Source organism: Pelophylax lessonae (assembly GCF_965119305.1).
Source record: "Pelophylax lessonae genome assembly, chromosome: 3".
Taxonomy (NCBI): domain Eukaryota; kingdom Metazoa; phylum Chordata; class Amphibia; order Anura; family Ranidae; genus Pelophylax; species Pelophylax lessonae.
This window is the reverse complement of record NC_138770.1, coordinates 265,740,670-265,759,020: the sequence shown is the minus strand read 5'-3', so window position 1 is coordinate 265,759,020 and position 18,351 is coordinate 265,740,670. Positions and strand designations below refer to the sequence as shown.

The 18,351-nt window shown below is 46.5% G+C and overlaps 1 protein-coding gene across 1 annotated transcript; it reads left to right on the top strand.

Annotated features, from left to right (window-relative positions):
* The first annotated feature begins 5,002 nt into the window (after nt 1-5,002).
* RPL22L1 (ribosomal protein L22 like 1) lies at nt 5,003-17,481 on the top strand. Its single transcript, XM_082251475.1, has 4 exons — nt 5,003-5,098; nt 9,343-9,453; nt 11,768-11,889; nt 17,329-17,481. The coding sequence occupies exons 1-4, from the start codon at nt 5,090-5,092 to the stop codon at nt 17,468-17,470; spliced, it is 384 nt and encodes a 127-aa protein (XP_082107601.1). The 5' UTR covers nt 5,003-5,089; the 3' UTR covers nt 17,471-17,481.
* Nucleotides 17,482-18,351: the final 870 nt, after the last annotated feature.

Sequence of the window (18,351 nt, the reverse complement as noted above, 5' to 3'; positions counted from 1 at the left end):
GCCCCCTTTCAATGAAGAGAGACCAGCGTGCCCCCTTTCAATGCAGAGTGACCAGCATGCCCCCTTTCAATGCAGAATGACCAGCGTGCCCCTTTTCAATGCAGAATGACCAGCGTGCCCCCTTTCAATGCAGAGAGACCAGCATGCCCCCTTTCAATGCAGAATGACCTGCGTTGCCCCCTTTCAATGCAGAGAGACCAGCGTTCCCCCTTTCAATGCAGAATGACGAGCGTGCCCCCTTTCAATGCAGAATGACGAGCGTGCCCCCATTCAATGCAGAGAGACCAGCGTGCCCCCATTCAATGCAGAATGACCAGCGTGCCCCCTTTCAATGCAGAGAGACCAGCGTGCCCCCTTTCAATTCAGAGAGACCAGAGTGCCCCCTTTCAATGCAGAATGACCAGTGTGCCCCCTTTCAATGAAAATAGACCAGCGTGCCCCCTTTCAATGCAGAGTGACCAGCGTGCCCCCTTTCAATGCAGAATGACCAGCGTACCCCCTTTAAATGAAGAGAGACCAGCGTGCCCGCTTTCAATGCAGAATGACCAGCATGCTCCCCTTCAATGCAGAGAGACCAGCGTGCCTCCTTTCAATGCAGAATGTCCTGCGTGCCCCCTTTCAATGCAGAATGACCAGCGTGCCCCCATTCAATGCAGAGAGACCAGCGTGCCCCCATTCAATGCAGAATGACCAGCGTTCCCCCTTTCAATGCAGAGAGACCAGCGTGCCCCCTTTCAATGCAGAATGACCAGCATGCCCCCTTTCAATGCAGAATGACCAGCGTGCCCCTTTCAATGCAGAGAGACCAGCGTGCCCCCTTTCAATGCAGAGAGACCAGCGTGCCCCCTTTCAATGCAGAGACCAGCGTGCCCCCTTTCAATGCAGAGAGACCAGCGTGCCCCCTTTCAATGCAGAGAGACCAGCGTGCCCCCTTTCAATGCAGAATGACCAGCGTGCCCCCTTTCATTGCAGAGAGACCAGCGCGCCCCCTTTCAATGCAGAGAGACCAGCGTGCCCCCTTTCAATGCAGAGTGACCAGCGTGCCCCCTTTCAATGCAGAATGACCAGCGTACCCCCTTTAAATGCAGAGAGACCAGCGTGCCCGCTTTCAATGCAGAGAGACCAGCGTGCCCCCTTTCAATGCAGAGTGACCAGCGTGCCCCCTTTCAATGCAGAATGACCAGCGTACCCCCTTTAAATGCAGAGAGACCAGCGTGCCCCCTTTCAATGCAGAATGATCAGCGTGCTCCCCTTCAATGCAGAGAGACCAGCGTGCCTCCTTTCAATGCAGAATGTCCTGCGTGCCCCCTTTCAATGCAGAATGACCAGCGTGCCCCCATTCAATGCAGAGAGACCAGCGTGCCCCCTTTCAATGCAGAGAGACCAGCGTGCCCCCTTTCAATGCAGAATGACCAGCGTGCCCCCTTTTAATGCAGAGAGACCAGTGTGCCCCCTTCAATGCAGAGAGACCAGCATACCCCCTTTCAATGCAGCATGACCATCGTGCCCCCTTTCAATGCAGAATAATCAGCGTGCCCCCTTTCAATGCAGAGAGATCATTGTGCCCCCTTTCAATGCAGAGTGACTAGTGTGCCCCCTTTCAATGCAGAGTGACTAGCGTGCCCCCTTTCAATGCAGAGAGACTTACCTGCAGCGGCGGCTTCTCCTCAGTTCCCCATGTCTCCTCGAGTCCTCCCGCCTCCTCCTTGGCCAATGTCATGAGTTCGCCTTTCGGCCAATCAGGAAGCGGGTCTCAGGACCCGCTTCCTGATTGGCCAGGAGGAGGATCCATGTGACAATAGCGAATTTTCATTCGCTATTGTCACACAAAGGGTGGGCTCGGGGCACACTGCTCTGCGCCCCGGGTCCACCCTTTTTTGAAGCCTATTAGAGCCTCTGGCTCTAATCAGGTGATTAAAAAAAAAACCCCACTCTGTGACAGCGCCAGGCTGCTGACTCACTCGCTGCTAAACTGACTGAGCAGTGAGGAGAGGCCGCATAGGCGGGGCTTGGCTTGCAACACCACCCCACCCTACACCAATGGATAGGTGAGGCACAGTCCAGCCCCGCCCCACCATTTTCAGCCATAGGGCGCCACACTGGACATCTCCCAGCCTAAAGATGGAGGCAGCCGCAGACAGTGTGTGAACTGTGTATGTCAGAGTCAGACAGACAGAGTGACATTGCGGATGCGCCCCCCCAGATGCTGCGCCCGGTGCGGCCGGCCCCCCCTGCACCCCCCACGCTACGCCACTGGCAACATCAATACCAGCTAACATCACACACCTCACCAAAGAGAAGCAGTTGCATCCATCACATTAGGGGTGAGTTAATTAAATGTTTGACCAAATATAATAGGCACATTTTTAAGTTGATAATTTTGTACGGTCCCCGAATTATTTTATAAATACCCAAATGGCCCTTGGCAGAAAAAAGGTTCCCCACCCCTGGTTTAGGTGAACCCCTCTGACATGTGACAATTTTGTCAAAATAGGCGGGAAAGGGAAACCTTTGCCGCCTTAGAGGATTTGCGGGTACCGAAACGTACCGGCTCCTCCTACGCAGCAGCAGCAGCAGCAGCTGCATCCTCCAGTTTTAAGTTTTCCACACTGCTACAATCAGTGCATCCACTAGCGCCTTTTCTGTGCGCAGCTGTAGTGGAAGGAAGAGGAATCATCCTAACTTTCGGAGCACTCAGGATGCATGGACATAAAACCAGTAGGAGACTCGCGTCCGCGGCGGCCGAATCAACCTCAGAATCTAAAGAGACAGAGAATGCAGGTGAAGGCGGGGCGCTTTTTGCCCATCCTGGTTTGCAGGACCATATCTACCTTGGACACTCGTGACTCCAGGACCAGGTCATAGTAGACATAGCGGACTGGGCCCGGAGGACCCGCAGCCTCTGAAAGAGGGTCAGGTGGAGAAACATGCTCCAGGGACTCCATTGTGAACCCTGGAACTACCTTAGCAAAATAGGAAAAAACGCTGCTAAAAAATCCCCATCGCCGCACGAGCAGCACCACAAGTCCCAGCACACAAGTTGCTGCTATAGCAGAGAAGAGGGAGAGCTGTTTACACCCACAGTGACTCACCACCACTGACCCAGATACAGAGCAAAGCATCCAGGCACACGCTGTGCGGCGATCAGAGAGAAGGAGGAAGTGCAGGAGTTAACACTAGAGACCCACCGCAGAATCACTGCTCTGTAGGCTTCAAAAAGATGGCCCCCGCTTTATTTAATGGGGAACTACAAGAACGTGGACTACACAGACATGGCCGTTGATAAATACAGTAGCCATCCACGACAAAATGGCAGCTCCATGCGGCACCCGAGAACCCCAAAAACGATTGGGCAGGAAGAGGGGGCCCTGGCAGAAACCCCCATCAGGACCACCCCCCCCCAAAAAAATACATTTTTGCAACCGATGGCGCCCCCCATCACCCGCTTAACCTCCCCAAAACAGCTAATCCTGTACAGTCAACCCTATAGGGGGGTGGTCCACAGCAGGACCCCGATAAATGAGGGGGGACGCTATGCAGAAAGGACGGGAACTCAGGGGATCTGACCATCCCAGGGAGGGGCCCACATCCACCCCAACAGGCCACCAGTGAAAGGGGTGACACTACTTACCGCACCATGGAAACCGGGTGGGCACCACTCCAGGCAGACCACTGCACCATCTTGGAATGGGGGTGCTGCAGGCCAGAGGTATGTGACCAGGTCTGAGCATCCTTGCGAGACGTTTAATTCTCACAAGAACACAAAACAATAAAAGAGGAAAAAAATTCACTTAAAAAAGAAGCAAATGCTTAGACCAGAGATCCCAGCAAGAAACTAGGTCCTTACTCTTGACTAGGCAGAATAAAACGGAGTGCCTACAGCAGGAAGTGGGAGTATACCCCCTGGGACTGCCCCATAGGTGTGGTAAATTTTTTTCCTGCCTAATGTCCTACTCCTGTAGGGGGCAGCATAACCCAATGGTCAAGAAGATTCTGGAGCTGTGTCCGTCAATGAACGAAAGAGAAAACGTGATTTTTGTCTTACCGTTAAATCCTTTTCTCTGATGTTCATTGACGGACACAGCACCCAAAAAGGTTTAGTCTCCAAGGCGTTATGATTCTGAGGCCTGGACCTACAGCCAATTGAAGAATCAGCTCGGGTGAGGACAGTGCTAGACAGGTAAGCGTCCTTGTATTAAAAATCAACAGCTACAGTACTTGTAGTTGCTTTTATTTTTTTTTTTTTTTGGGGGGGGGGGGGTTGGGGGACTGGAACTCCTGTTCAACTTTAACATCTGGAGCATTTACTAAATTGGCTTTGTGTCATCTATTTGAACTTTCATAATCTTATAAGGGCAGGGGCGTAACTACAGGGGTTGCAATCGCTACTGGGCCCCATGCTCCAGGGGGCCCGGTAGCAAACCAGTGGGTGAACTTCCAGGATCGCAAAGGTCACACTTGCAACCGGACCCTGGCATTGCACCACTGTGGGGAGGCCCCAAGATTGCAGGAAGGGGGCCCACTGCAGAACTTGTGAAAGAATCCTGCTGCGGGACCGTAATAAAAGGCCATGCAACAAGTGTAAAGAGCCCCAGGATTAGTGGGAAGAGCCCTGGGCTTGAAGGTAAGGGCCCCGGCCAGGGGTCTGGGGGGCCCTTCATGGTTTCTTGCATCAGGGCCCTGAAGGTTCTAGTTACGCCTCTGTATAAGGGGATCCTATAAATGTGTAGGTCTTTATATATGATTTTAATTTAATGTTGTGGCTTTTTTGTTTTTTTATGAATTCTTGGTAAAATGTTTTTATGGAACCTGTAGTGTCTTTGGGGTCCCGGAAAACTGATTTCTTCCCTGGAATGGTTCTGTGTGCCTTGAGGACTACGCACCATGCTCAGTCTCAGTGACAGTGATCCCTTTCTTGGACACACACACACACACACACACACGTTCACCCCCCCCCCCGTCTATTCCTGACTCAGTCACTGGCGACTCGCGGCGGAAGTGACATGCTGAGCAGGAACCACGTGACTCCGTCTATAAGTACAGGGGGCTGGCGCTGTGCGGTCTCTTTGAGAAGGCTCAGCTAGAGAAGATGGCGCCGGTGAGTGGCGGACACGTGGATAGAGCCCGGTATATGTAGATAGGCTGTCTGAGCGGGTGGTTAGACCGTCATTGGCTGCTCTCTGCAGCTTGAAGGGAGATATTGTATGGCGGCTGCTTGGCTGTGTATTTAGCCCACTCACGCTGCCTCTGTAGATCCACCACAGCTGATTGGATCTCCACTAGTCCAGTGAGGGGAAGGCTGTTTCCGGGCAGTCGGAGTGCTCTGATCGCCGATCCTAAGGCTGGGTTCACACTTGTGAGATGCTAGACCTCGCATGTGATTTGCACTGCTGTGCAGATCCAATGTAACAAGCTGTATGGTTTAAATTGTATTTGCACCAAACTAGTTTTTTTGTTGCCTGCAGTGGAATTGGATCACATGGGTGTTTAAACCTTTGCGATCTGATTTCTGCACAGTTTGCATTGTGACCTGCGAACTGATCTGGGAGTGTTGAGGCCAGTTCACAATGGTGCGATGTGGGAAACCCTGCACTTTTAGTCTCGGTTTACACTTGTGCGATGCGGGAAGGCTGCAAATTTGCAGCCTGTTCCTGCATCGCAAACGCACCTCTGGCAGTTCACTCTCCATATGCGATATGCAGGGGGTGTCAATGAAATTTTAATGACACCCCAGTTTGATCGCATATCGCAGTGCGATCTGACAGTTCGCATCGGATCGCACAAGTGTGAACCACTGTGCGATCCGATCCTGGTGCGGCTGGCAAAAAGGGTCATGTGCTTGTTTGGTGCGAATTCAGGCATACAAAGTGTATGGCTGAATTTGCATCTGCACATCCGATCGCATGTAATGGAGCAGTGCGCTCCGATATTACATGCGATCGGTGCACTCGCAAAAGTGTGAACCGGCCCTCAGTGCAGGTTCCCACATCGCACCTGAATTGCTGACCTCTGCAAACTGCTGTTTGTCAATACAAGGTTAATGATGCCCCAAGATCAGATCGCAGTGCAAGCTGCGAGTTTGGACAGGAATCACCCATGCGATCGGATTCTGGTGCTGATCAAAAAAGGTCCTGGACGAGTTTGGTCCGAATGCAAATTTAGCCATACAGCTTGTATGGCTGAATTTGCATTGCACAGACATCGCATGTAATCTGCACAGCAATGTCTGGCATTGCTACAGTGGGAACCAGTCCTTACTCGACATTGCCACCCCCCAGTGATTTGCAGATCTACAGTGGGAACCAGCCCTTACTCTACATTGCCACCCCCAGTGGTTTGCAGATCTACAGTGGGAACCAGCCCTTACTCTACATTGCCACCTCCAGTGGTTTGCAGATCTACAGTGGGAACCAGTCCTTACTCGACATTGCCACCCCCCAGTGATTTGCAGATCTACAGTGGGAACCAGTCCTTACTCTACATTGCCACCCCCAGTGGTTTGCAGATCTACAGTGGGAACCAGCCCTTACTCTACATTGACCCCCTCGGTGGGTTGCAGATCTACAGTGGGAACCAGTGTGTGATTCAGGTGCGATGTGAGAACCAGCACTGAATTGCAGTGTTTCCCGCATCGCACCAGTGTGAACTGAGACTATAAGGATGGTCTGTGGACACACATTGTGATATGAGAAGCGAGACCACCTTGTCAATAGGCTTCGCAGCTTGTCCACTACAGAGCAGCACACTCTGATCTCTGCAGGATTAACCTTTTTGCTGCCAGAGCTGTTTTTGCACCAATGTCTAAAAAAAATGTAGGCATGAAGATTACAGGACCACCCCCCAATTATATATATTCTGAAATACACACTAGAGCAGTGATGGCAAACCTTGACACCACCCCAGATGTTTTGGAATTACATTTCCCATGATGCTCAACTACACTGCAGTGTGCATCATGGGTAATTTAGTTCCAAAACATTTGGGGTGCCAAGGTCAGTCATCACTGCCCTAGAAGAAAAAATGTCGCTAGTTCCAATTTTTATTACAATATTACCACAAAGGTCTAGGAAATGCAACCTGTCAGAAAAAAAAAAACTTAACTACTTTACCTCCAGAAAATTTTCCCCCCTTCATGACCAAGGTAATTTTTTGTGATATGGCACTGTTTAACTGACAAAAAAAATTTGATGCTTCCCAAATAAAATTTGTTCTATTTTGTTTCTCACAAATAGATTTCTTTTGGTTTTATTTGATCACCACTGCAGTTTTCTGTTTGCACTGTAAACAAAAGACCATTTTGAAGAAACATTTTTTACTTTCTGGTATAAAACCAGAAAGAAATCTCTTAAATCCTTTTAAACATCAAATTATTTCATAAGTTTAGGCTAATATGTATTCTGCTACTTATTTGATAAAAAGAAAATTCCCATTATATTGGTTTATGCAGAAGTTATAGCATCTACAAATGGATATAGGCTGAAGTGTATTTATTTTTTTTTATACTAGTAATGGCAGCGATCAGTGACTTCTAGCAGGATTGTGGTGGACAATCGACACTGACACTTTTTGGGAACCAGAGACACGAATACAGTGATCAGTGCTAAAAACATGCACTGTTGCTGTACTGACACTGTCTGGAAAGGGTTTATCAGGAGCAATCAAAAGGGTTAACTGCCTTACCAGTGTTTACTGTGCTATATGTGCTGCATTTACTAAGATTTTATTCCCTGATTTGAAGGGACACAAAATCCGTCCCAGCCGGTAACTGGATAATTTCAGGGCGCACAAACCATAAATTAAACAATTTTTTTCCGGGTTCGGCGGCTTCGGCGCTGTGATTGGCCGGAGCCGCGATGGCAAGCTGCCGGCAAGGGAAGCTGAAGGTCCGCCGGACCTTCAGAGCGCATGCGCTGCTTGTGCGAGCGGCTGCATGCACTGCAAATATCTCCTAAACCGTGCCGGTTTAGGAGATATTAATTGTACCTACAGGTAAGCCTGATCATAGGCTTACCTGTAGTTAAAAGTTAAAAAATCGTGATACTACCACTTTAAAGAGGAAGTAAAGTCCCCAAAAAAACAGAGGAAAAAAAAAGCCCTGTAAAGAGAGAGGCATAATGAGCTAGTATGCATCACATACTAGCTCATTATGTAGTACTTACCTTAAAACGAAGCCCCCGCCGTGCCGCCACCTCAGCGACAGGACGGCGACATGTCCGGCCATCCTGCTTCCGGGTTCGCGTCCTCCAGCCATCTGATTGGCCGGAGGCGCGATTACATCACTCCCGCGCCTGCGCGCAGGAGCCACCGTTCAGGGCACTGAGCTCTGAAGGAACGGCACAGGTGGCCGTTCCTTCAGAGCGCCTGCGCTGATGACATTATCGGCAGTATGCACTCTAAATATCTCCTAAACGGTTCAAGTTTGGGAGATATTTATAGCACCTATAGGTAAGCCTTAATATAGGCTTACCTATAGGTAAAAGTTTGTGAGGTGGGTTTACAACCTCTTTAATATGTCAAACATTAAAGTTGCGTGCGCCCTGTGAAATTGTGAAAAACTTTAGTACCCTATGTTTTCCATAGGAGAGACTTTAAAAGCCCCCTAGAAGTCATCAGTTTAGTGTTATGGAGCAGGTCTGGTGCTAGAAATATTGCTCTGGCGTGTCGGGGTGATCATGTGAAGGCACCCCGACACACGCTTTTACATTTGTTTACAATTTTAAGTCACTATTTTTTCTCATAGGAAGCAACGTCCCCTGGGATATTTTTTTTTTTCTGGTGACCGGTTTTTTTTAACCATTTGCTGACCAGCTGCCATGTATTTACTGTAGCAAAGTGTCGCTATTGCGCGAAATGACATACCTGTACGTAGCTGTACGTCGTCTCGTTCAATAGCCACTAGAAGGTGCGATCACACTGCTGGGAGGCATGATTGGCTAGCGGGGATATCAAGCGACTGGTCCGGTGGACCGACTGTATGCCCACCTGCGATTTATCACCGGGAGGAGCAGAACAGTTATCTGCCTATGTAAACACATTACATAGTATTGGTGGGTTTGAAATTGATTGGATGGCTATTATGTGGTCAGATTGTATTGTGTATGAGGCGCCTTAGCCCTTTACCAGAAGCTCCTCCCAACGCAATGCTTGCTTCTCTGCAGTCAGAAATCCCCTTTGGTCATGGCTGTACCAGTGCACCCCCTATTGACTTTTATTGGGAATGTCTTGAGAGGCAACTCTAGCATATGGGAAGCACGCAGTTTGAGGGCGGGAAAGATGAAAATGTTACACCTTTTTTTTTTTTTTTCTTTTTTTTTTTTAATGGCCACCTTTTATTTTTTGTAGCAAAAGGTGAAAAGGACACCAACGGTGAAGAAATCCAAAAAGGCTACCTGGAGGTTCACTCTGGATCTTACACATCCTGTAGAAGATGGCATCTTTGACTCTACCAACTTTGTGAGTGTTTAGTAGAGAATGTTTTGTTATGGATACTTAGAAGAGCTAAACCCCCACTGCTTTACTGGTTTTCTAAAACGGATGCATTTAAAATAAAACTAAACACTTTTATCGTCAATTGGCCTTTGATCTGCAGATGCCATGATGCTGTGTGTGTTCAGTTAATGATAGCAGCCATATGATGGTTTGACAGTTCAGCTGAGATTACATGCAGCTATGTCAGTTATTCCCAGCATGCCCTGAATGTAACTTTTCAGGAAGTTAAATCAGTTGAGTTCAGTTCCCCTTTAGAGTGTGCTTCTGGTGATGACTGTTGCAGTTGCCGGTGTCGGCACACAACCAAACTTTCAAAGCCCTTGCATTGCTCACCTATGCAGCACCATAGCAAGTGGAAATCTAAATAAGAGGCTAATGGCGCTTTTCCACTGCATAGAACCGTACCGGGTCGGCACTCTTTTGTGCTTTTCCACTGCGGTACGGCATGGTATAGGGTCGGAACGGTTCGGTACGGTATAGGTTTGCTTTTCCACTGCATGGAACCGAACGGTATGGCTCTGAAAAAACAGTACCTACTCGATTGTGGTTCCAACAGGTACCAAACTGGTACCATATCCCACAATCCTTTGCATGCAGTCACTACTAGCCACTGATTGGTCAGAGAATCACACCCACCCCGTTGTTATCCCACCCACTTAACTTTAGTACTACTTTAGTGGAAAAGCAAACCTATACCGTACCGAACCGTTCCGACACTATACCATGCGGTACCGCAGTGGAAAAGCAAACCGGGCCAAGCAGGGCTGAGTAGAGCCGAGCCGGTACTTGCAGTGTAAAAGTGCCATAAGATGGTGCAGTCTTCAGATAGGAGGGTTTAGTTCCACTTTAAGATGGTCTATGAAAGTTGGTCATATGCAGAGGCACAGTATCCTGTCTCTTACTGATATTTATGAAAGTTCCCATGACCTCTAGCAAGGGGGGTGGGGGGAGTAAAATATTGGGTCTGCAGTTGGAAGTGAACTTGAGCAACAGATCGGGTCAAATCAACTTTTTGAAGTGGCAGATGTTACTAATGTATTCTTGCTGCTTTAGGAATATAGCTAGTGTAGTACCAGAAATTAAAGTGTAACTCCCAAGTAAATGGCTTTTAATATTTGGGGTTTGAGGTTTCCTGGAAGAGGGTTAGTAGTTTCACTCCATCATACTTGTGATGAATACAACCCTGCCACTCCACAGCCAGGAAGATTGCAGCCATTTATTGATCATGGTACAGTTCTGCCCCTCCCAGCAAAAACTTCAAAGTCCACAGCTACTCGTACTGTAGCTGCTGACTTTTGTTATTAGGACACTTAACCTGTCCTTGAATCCAGCGATGTCTGCACCCCAGCCAATGTTTTCCTACGGATCACTTTCTGAATGGCTGGGGGGGTGGTGGGTGTAGGAGGCCGGCCAAACTTTTGAGTGAGTGTGGAGCGATCTCCCGGAAGTGGGGACAGGTACCGACTCCCCCCCCTCAAAAAGGTGCCAAATGTGGCCCTGGATGGTGAGAGTAGTCAAACAGAGCTTCCACTTTAATTGAACACAATACTTTATAGGATTAAACGGCACTGCTGAACTAGAAGCGCACAAATCAGACACCATTTGTTTAACATTTAGCCTGAACTTTCATGTTTAAGTAAGCCAACTGTAGCCTTCAAGGCAAACACAGCAGCAAGTGACGTGGAACCCTTTTTTGGTTGTAATTCTAGTGCAAAGTGGCCACATCTCTGACATGCATGCACTGTTCATAGGTTTATAGGTTTCAGAAGCTTTGGAAAGGTATGTTTTAACAGTATGTGCTATAGTTCAGCTTTGACTACAGCAGTGTTTTGCATGCACCCAGTGGCGGTGTTTTGTATGTTCGAATGACTGAATCTGCTCCATTAGTTCTGGGCTGCTGTAACATGCTAGTTTAGATTCCTAGTGGTGGTGAGAGATGCCCTTCCATATACATGTTCCAAGTGCTCAACCTGGCATGTCACAGTATCTTGGAATTTGGGTGAACCCAGGATATGCAAGAGTTTTCCAAGCAGAGGTTCTTAACCAGTGGTACAAGCACCCTTGTGTGTACTGACAGGTTTAAAAATCTTGTTCAGTTGGATTGATGTAAGCAATAATACCAAGCATGCATTAGTATACAGTAAAACTGGTAGTGAGCTTGCTAGAGTGGTTACAAAACCATCGTTTCTAATGAGTGCTCTAACTAGGGTTCCCTTCCCTAGTTTGTACCTAGGGTTCCCTTCCCTAGTGTCTACATATTTCTGTTTTGTCAAAACAGGAACAATTTCTCAAGCAGAGAGTGAAGGTCAATGGGAAAACTGGAAATCTTGGGAACGTTGTTCATATTGAACGTCAAAAGAACAAAATTAACGTGGTTTCGGAAAAGCAGTTTTCTAAAAGGTAAGTCTTGTGAGGCTTCATGGGTGTGACTTGCTTTGCCTCTTTTAATACTCATTCTTTAGTGCAGTGTTTCTCAAGTCCAGTCCTCAGGGCACACTAACAGGTCAGATTTTAGGTATTACCTCGGAGATGCAGACTAGAATACTGCAATCACTGAGCAGTATATAGTTACATAGTAGGTGAGGATTGAATAAAGACAATAGTCCATCCAGTTCCACCTGTGTAGGTGTGTGTGGCCGTAATAATCTCTCATACCCCTGAATGTTCTGATCCTTATGATGTACGTCTAAGAGTCTTTTGAAAGCCTCCCTACTTCTCGCAGAAACCACCTCTTGTGGTAGAGAATTCCACAATCTTGTAGCCCTAACAGTAAAGAACCCCCCACGTTGTCTGAGGTTAAAACGCTTCTCCTCTAATTGTATTGTATGCCCTCGAGTCCTCATGCAATCCTTTCGACTGAATAGCTTTTTTTCTATGCTGAGATCACCATTGAGATATTTATAAATTGCGATCATGTCCCCTCTCAGGCGTCTCTTCTCCAGGGAGAATAAATCAAGCGATTGCAGACTCTCTTCATAATTAAGGTCCTCTAATCCCCTAATTAGTTTAGTTGTCCTTCTCTGGACTCTCTCCAGCTCCAGCACATCCCTCCTGAGGACTGGCGACCAGAACTGGACAGAATACTCCAGATGTGGTCGGACCAGCGTTTTATAAAGTGGAAGGATTATAGTTTTATCTCTGGAATACATCCCTTTCTTTATGCATGCCAATATTCTGCTGGCTTTGGCAGCTGCCGATTGACATTGCATGCTATTGCTATGCTATGCTTATTTTAGTCTATCCTCTACTAAGACTCCCAGATCTTTCTCCATTTTTGATTCCCCCAAAGGTTTCTCCCCTAAAGTATTGTGCTTTTATGTTTAGTCCCCAAGTGCAAAACCTTACACTTTAAACCATTAAACCTCATTTGTCATGTCGTTGCCCACTCTGTTATTTTGTCCAAGTCATTCTGTAGCATATCTGCTTCAAGCTGTGCAGTTATTGCCCTGCCCAATTTTGTGTCTGCAAAAACTGATATAGAACTACTGATCCCGTCAATGCTGTTTATGAATAAATTGAACAAGGTTGGTTCCCGGACTGAGCCTTGGGGGACCCCACTTACCACCTCAGAGCAGTCTGAGTATGCGCTATTTATTAGCTGATATCATCTTTGATGTATTTCAGTTTTCTTGCAAACCTGGCCTGTTAGTGTGCCCTGAGGACCGGAGTTGAGAAACACTGCTTTAGTGTTGCAATGAAGACCAAAGATTTCATTGTCGTTTACTTGTATGATTCACAATTTGTACGTGGGTGAGAATGGACCCAGAATTCGTTAGCAATATAAAGTTGAGCATGTTCCTCGATCGTGTGCCATTTGAATTTGTTTGGCCCTTTCCCAAGGGGCCAGTAACTTGTTCAGGTTTGTATAATGGAACAGAACTGCAAGTTGCACATGCTTGAAGTGATTTGGCCCTTTTGCTGCCGGCACGGTTTCTGCCATTTCAGATAAGATAATTTTAGAGCACATAACGCCATATAACATTTTTTTTGTAAAATGAGATGAGATTGCACCGACTAAATACTCAAACATGTCAAGCTTTAAAACTGCATGTGAAACAGTGACAGAGTTCAGTATCCTAGATTTTGCATAGATGATGCTTTAAAGTCGTAGTAAAGGCTTTTTGCTTTCATTCATTGATGGACACCGCCCTTAATTCTTCTTAACCATTGGGATATACTGCCCCCTACAGGAGTAGGACACTAGGCAGGAAAAAGCTTGATTACGCCTATGGGCAGTCCCAGATGGATCAGACAGACGATGGTTCATGCCCATTCCATCAAGGGTCAGGTTCCTCCTTTCCCTGTCAAGGTGCACTCTATTAGGGCGCCTAGGGCCTCCTGGGCTTTCCATCATGTGTCAGTGACCCGGGTTTGCAAGGTGGCCACTTGGTTGCCAGTGCACCCTCCGGAGTTGGCTTTCTTCGAACGGTGCTTGTAAGAAAACGGAGTGCTTATAGCTGAGAGTGGGTGTATACCCCCTGGGACTTGCCCATGGATGTAGTCCAGCTTTTCCTGCCTAGTGTCCTACTCTTTAAGGGGGCAGTATAACCTAATGGTTAAGAAAAATCAGGCGCTGTGACTGTCAATGAACATAAGAGAAATGGATTTCATGGCAAGTCAAAAATTTTTTTAGAATACCTACAGGTAAGCCTATAAAGCTTACCTGTAGGTAGATAAGAGATATTTACTTTAACAGCGCAGCTGAGGTCACTGGCTCATGCGCCCTGTCTTCTCTATGGACAGTGTGCAAATCCATAGAACCTGCCCATGTCTCCTACACGCATGCATGGGGATGTCATTGCGGCTCGGCCAATCGAATGGAAGCTGTCTGCGAACCTGTAAGGAAGACTGGGTTAAGACTGGATTAGTGGTGACAGCATGCCACTGGAGGGCTTCCTTTTCAGAGAGGTCTTTTATAAGGTGCTAGTATGCGATGCATACTACCACAATATGACATTAATTTGCAGGGAGGTTTTTTGGTTTGGGGTTTACTACAACTTTAAAAGCCCCTACAGGTCATCCATTTAAAAATGGGCCTAGAATTGTCTCTGGCTTTCACACATGTGAGCAATCAACATTTTTGTGCAGGCACCCCAATGCATGTATCTACATTATTGTTGGGGGATCAAGTTAACAAGGTTTATAGTAACATTTGCTTAAATCGGACAGTCGATAGTGGGTTGGTTGGGTGTGTGTAAATCCCATGTTGCCAACACCAAGTCAGTGGCAGTAACATGGTTAAAGCAGTTACTTACCACTCCCAAGTAATACCAGCATGGAGTGAACAAGGTCTTCCAGCTCCCTTGCCTACTCCGGTGTTTGCAGTAAAGAAGAGAAAAATCTAGAATTGTGAGGAAGGATGGATGTGAAGATGCTAAATGGTTAAGGCTGGGTTCACACAGGTGTGTACAGACATCACATGTGATTTGCACCACATTGCTGTGCAGATCACGTGATGCAAATTCAGCCAAATCGCATTCGCAACAAAATGGTGCAGGACTTTTGTCTGCTACTGGATATGATCACATGGGTGATCAGATTCCTGTTCCATTTGACAGTTTGCACTGTGATCTGCAAATTAATCTGAGGTTGTTATTGGCTTTATATCAACACCCACAGCGTTTCACAGAGGGCAGTGTGAACTGCCGGCGAGTGACTTGCGATGCTGGAACCCGCACCGTTGAATAATTGTTTACTTGGCTTACACGCTGGATACTCATATTCTAGCAACACATTTGTATTTTTTAAAATTATTTTAAGTACGGTAACTCTTGATTGCAAGATGAAACCAGCATTTTAAGTAAATTGGCTACATATTCTGTTAGTGATTGGGTGTTTGATCAAAACTTAGATTTTTTGATTTTTTTTTTAACCCCTTTGTGATCAAGTAAAACAAATCTTAAGGGCCGGTTCATATTTGTGCGAGTGCGGCGATCACATGTAATTCGGAGCGCACTGCTCCTTCCATTACATGCGATCGGATGTGCGGATGCAAATTCAGCCATACACTTTGTATGGCTGAATTCGCACTGTATCTGCACCAAACACGCACATTACCCTTTTTTCCAGCCGCATCAGGATCGGATTGCACAGTGGTTCACACTTGTGCGATCCGATCCTGTGCGAACAGTCAGATCGCACTGCGATATGCAATCAAACTGGGGGTGTCGTTAACATTTAATTGACACCCCCCTGCGTATTACATATGGCAGTGTGAACTGCCAGAGGTGCGTTTGCGATGCGGGAACAGGCTGCGAATTCGCAGCCTTCCCGCATCGCACAAGTGGGAACCGGGACTAAGTTCTCAACACAATTGTGCAACCTTGACATGTTAGTAAAATTGTACATATAATTACAACTTTGTTTATCCAGGTGGATTATATATTTTTTTTTTTTTTCCAAAGACAAATTGTGACTTTTGGTGGTAACTGGTATCTCCTACATTTTATTTTTATCAAAGCGAATTAGCCCAAAATAGTAAAATTTAACAATTACCATAACTTATCGCCAAAAAACAACCAAAAATAAATTCTGCTTCTGACGATCGCAGCCAAAGTTAGTTATTTTTCCCAAGTATGACTTTAAATGCTTTAAAAAAAAAAAATCCTATTGAAAATATACTGACCCTGACCTTTGACCTTAGTGTGTAGCCTTCTGCCCATCGGGAGGAGAAAAACATGTGGGTGGTCTGCCCAGTGACTGATCACCTGATAGCAAATCAGGTGATTGGGAACTGGGACACCTAACTTCCAGTCATTAGTATGAGACCCAGGGCTATGTGCTTGGTTTGCTGTTCAGCATGCTCCGAGGACTCACTGGTACACATATGCGGCCTCTTTAAAAAAAAAAAAAAAACCCACTTCAGTGAGGCGGCATATGTGTACAGGGGTGGGAAGAAGTTAGTCTGGAGTATGAAAAACCTCATTGACACCTGTAGTAGTCAGTGATCTAATGTAAGGGCTTTTATACTGGTGGAGATCTGCCTGCTCAATGAGGAATCTCTGCTGAGCAGGCAAAATGATAGGCCCATGTTGTCTCTGCTATGCACAGCAAACACTGACACAGCCACTTTCCTCTATGGGATGGTTGCATGCAAACGGACCGCCTGCCCATTTTACATCAAAAGGTCATCCAATTTGCCTGATGAATGGGGAAATGGATCCCCCATCCATCTGCTTTTGGTGGATCAGATATCAGTGGGTGTGAAGCCCCGTACACACACGCAGATCGTCGTCATACAAACGTCGGCGGACGAAAGATCTGCCGATTGTATGCGTGTTAGTATGGTGCCTCCGACAGATGTTTGCACACAATCCGCGGACAAGAGTCTTTCTTGCAAACATGAAAATTTGTCTGCAGACACCAGAACGGACGATTGTTCGCCTGTCAGTACAGAAATCAGCCGACAGACCGCAGATTTGCAAGACTGGGCATGCTCAGAAAATAAAAAACACAGGGAAAGTTAACCATTACATGACATCACTTCTGCAGTCAGCTGAAGTCTGCGGACAAAATTCTTGTGCTGTCTTTGCACTTTTCAACAGACACCGACATCCCGGGGAGAAAAGACGAACATTTGTATGACGACGATCTGCGTGTGTGTACGGGGCTTAAGTGAACACAAGTCCATTGACATCTGCCGCTCCATAGAAGGCAATGGATGGTCTGATCCGGTCCGCCTTGAAATCTGACAGGTGGACCCAATCAGTCAGCTTGTATGAAAAGGGCCTAACTTCAGTATCTTCTACCTTGCAATGTAAATGTTGTGGTTGTATAGAGAATTTTCTGACTTGCATTTAATGTATGTTCATTTTTGTTCCCCCCCCCCCCCCCATTTAGGTACCTAAAGTACCTCACAAAGAAATACCTCAAGAAGAACAGTCTGCGTGACTGGTTACGTGTAGTTGCATCAAACAAGGAGACCTATGAGCTTCGCTACTTCCAGATCAGCCAGGATGAGGAGTCTGAAACTGAAGAATAAATGTCTTTTAATAAAGATCTTTTATGCACTTCTTGTTTCCCTATTCAATATTTTATCTATATGGGTATTGGTGGTAGAGAACTGAAATATGAGAAATGATAGCCTGTCATTTTCTGGTAGATATGTAAAAAAAACATTTTACAACAATAAATGCATGCTTGTAGTTGGGACTATAAATTTTCTTTGTAAAAATGTAATTTAAGACCTTTCCAATTGTTTGGGTGCATTTTATCTACCTTTTCACTTCTAAAATATTTGACTGCCTCTGGTGTGGTGAAATTTTGATGGCACTTTGCTTTTAAAGCAGAGCTCTGGCTGGAAAATCCTCTTGTAATTGTGGATGTTTGAGTGAAAGCTTTGGTGCCAAAACGACATGCCAGATAAAATCTTGTTCTAGCCTTAAAGAGAAGTTTGCCATTTGTAACATGTTACTCATATTCAGGATGTAAGGTGTTACAGATGCAGTATCCCCTGCACTAGAGCAGTGGTTCTCAACTCCGGTCCTCGGGACCCACCAACAGGCCAGGTTTGCAAGATAACTAAATTACATCACAGGTGATCTCATTTGCTGCTCAGTGATTTCAGTATTCTAGTCTGCATCCCCCAAGGTAATACTTAAAATCTGGCCTGTTAGTGGGTCCCGAGGACCGGAATTGAGAACCACTGCACTAGAGCCCTGCGTGGGACTGTTTTATTAAGCCCGGACCGGCTAAATGTTTTTGTTCCACTCTCGCCCGCACCTGCAATGTTTTTGTTCCACTCCTGCGGTTTTGCCCTATACTTGCTGTATAAGATTACCCCCTCTTCTGAGTCAACACCATTTCATAACATCAGTGTAGCCATCACGTCCCTATTAAATACATAAGCCTGCTGGATGTGCC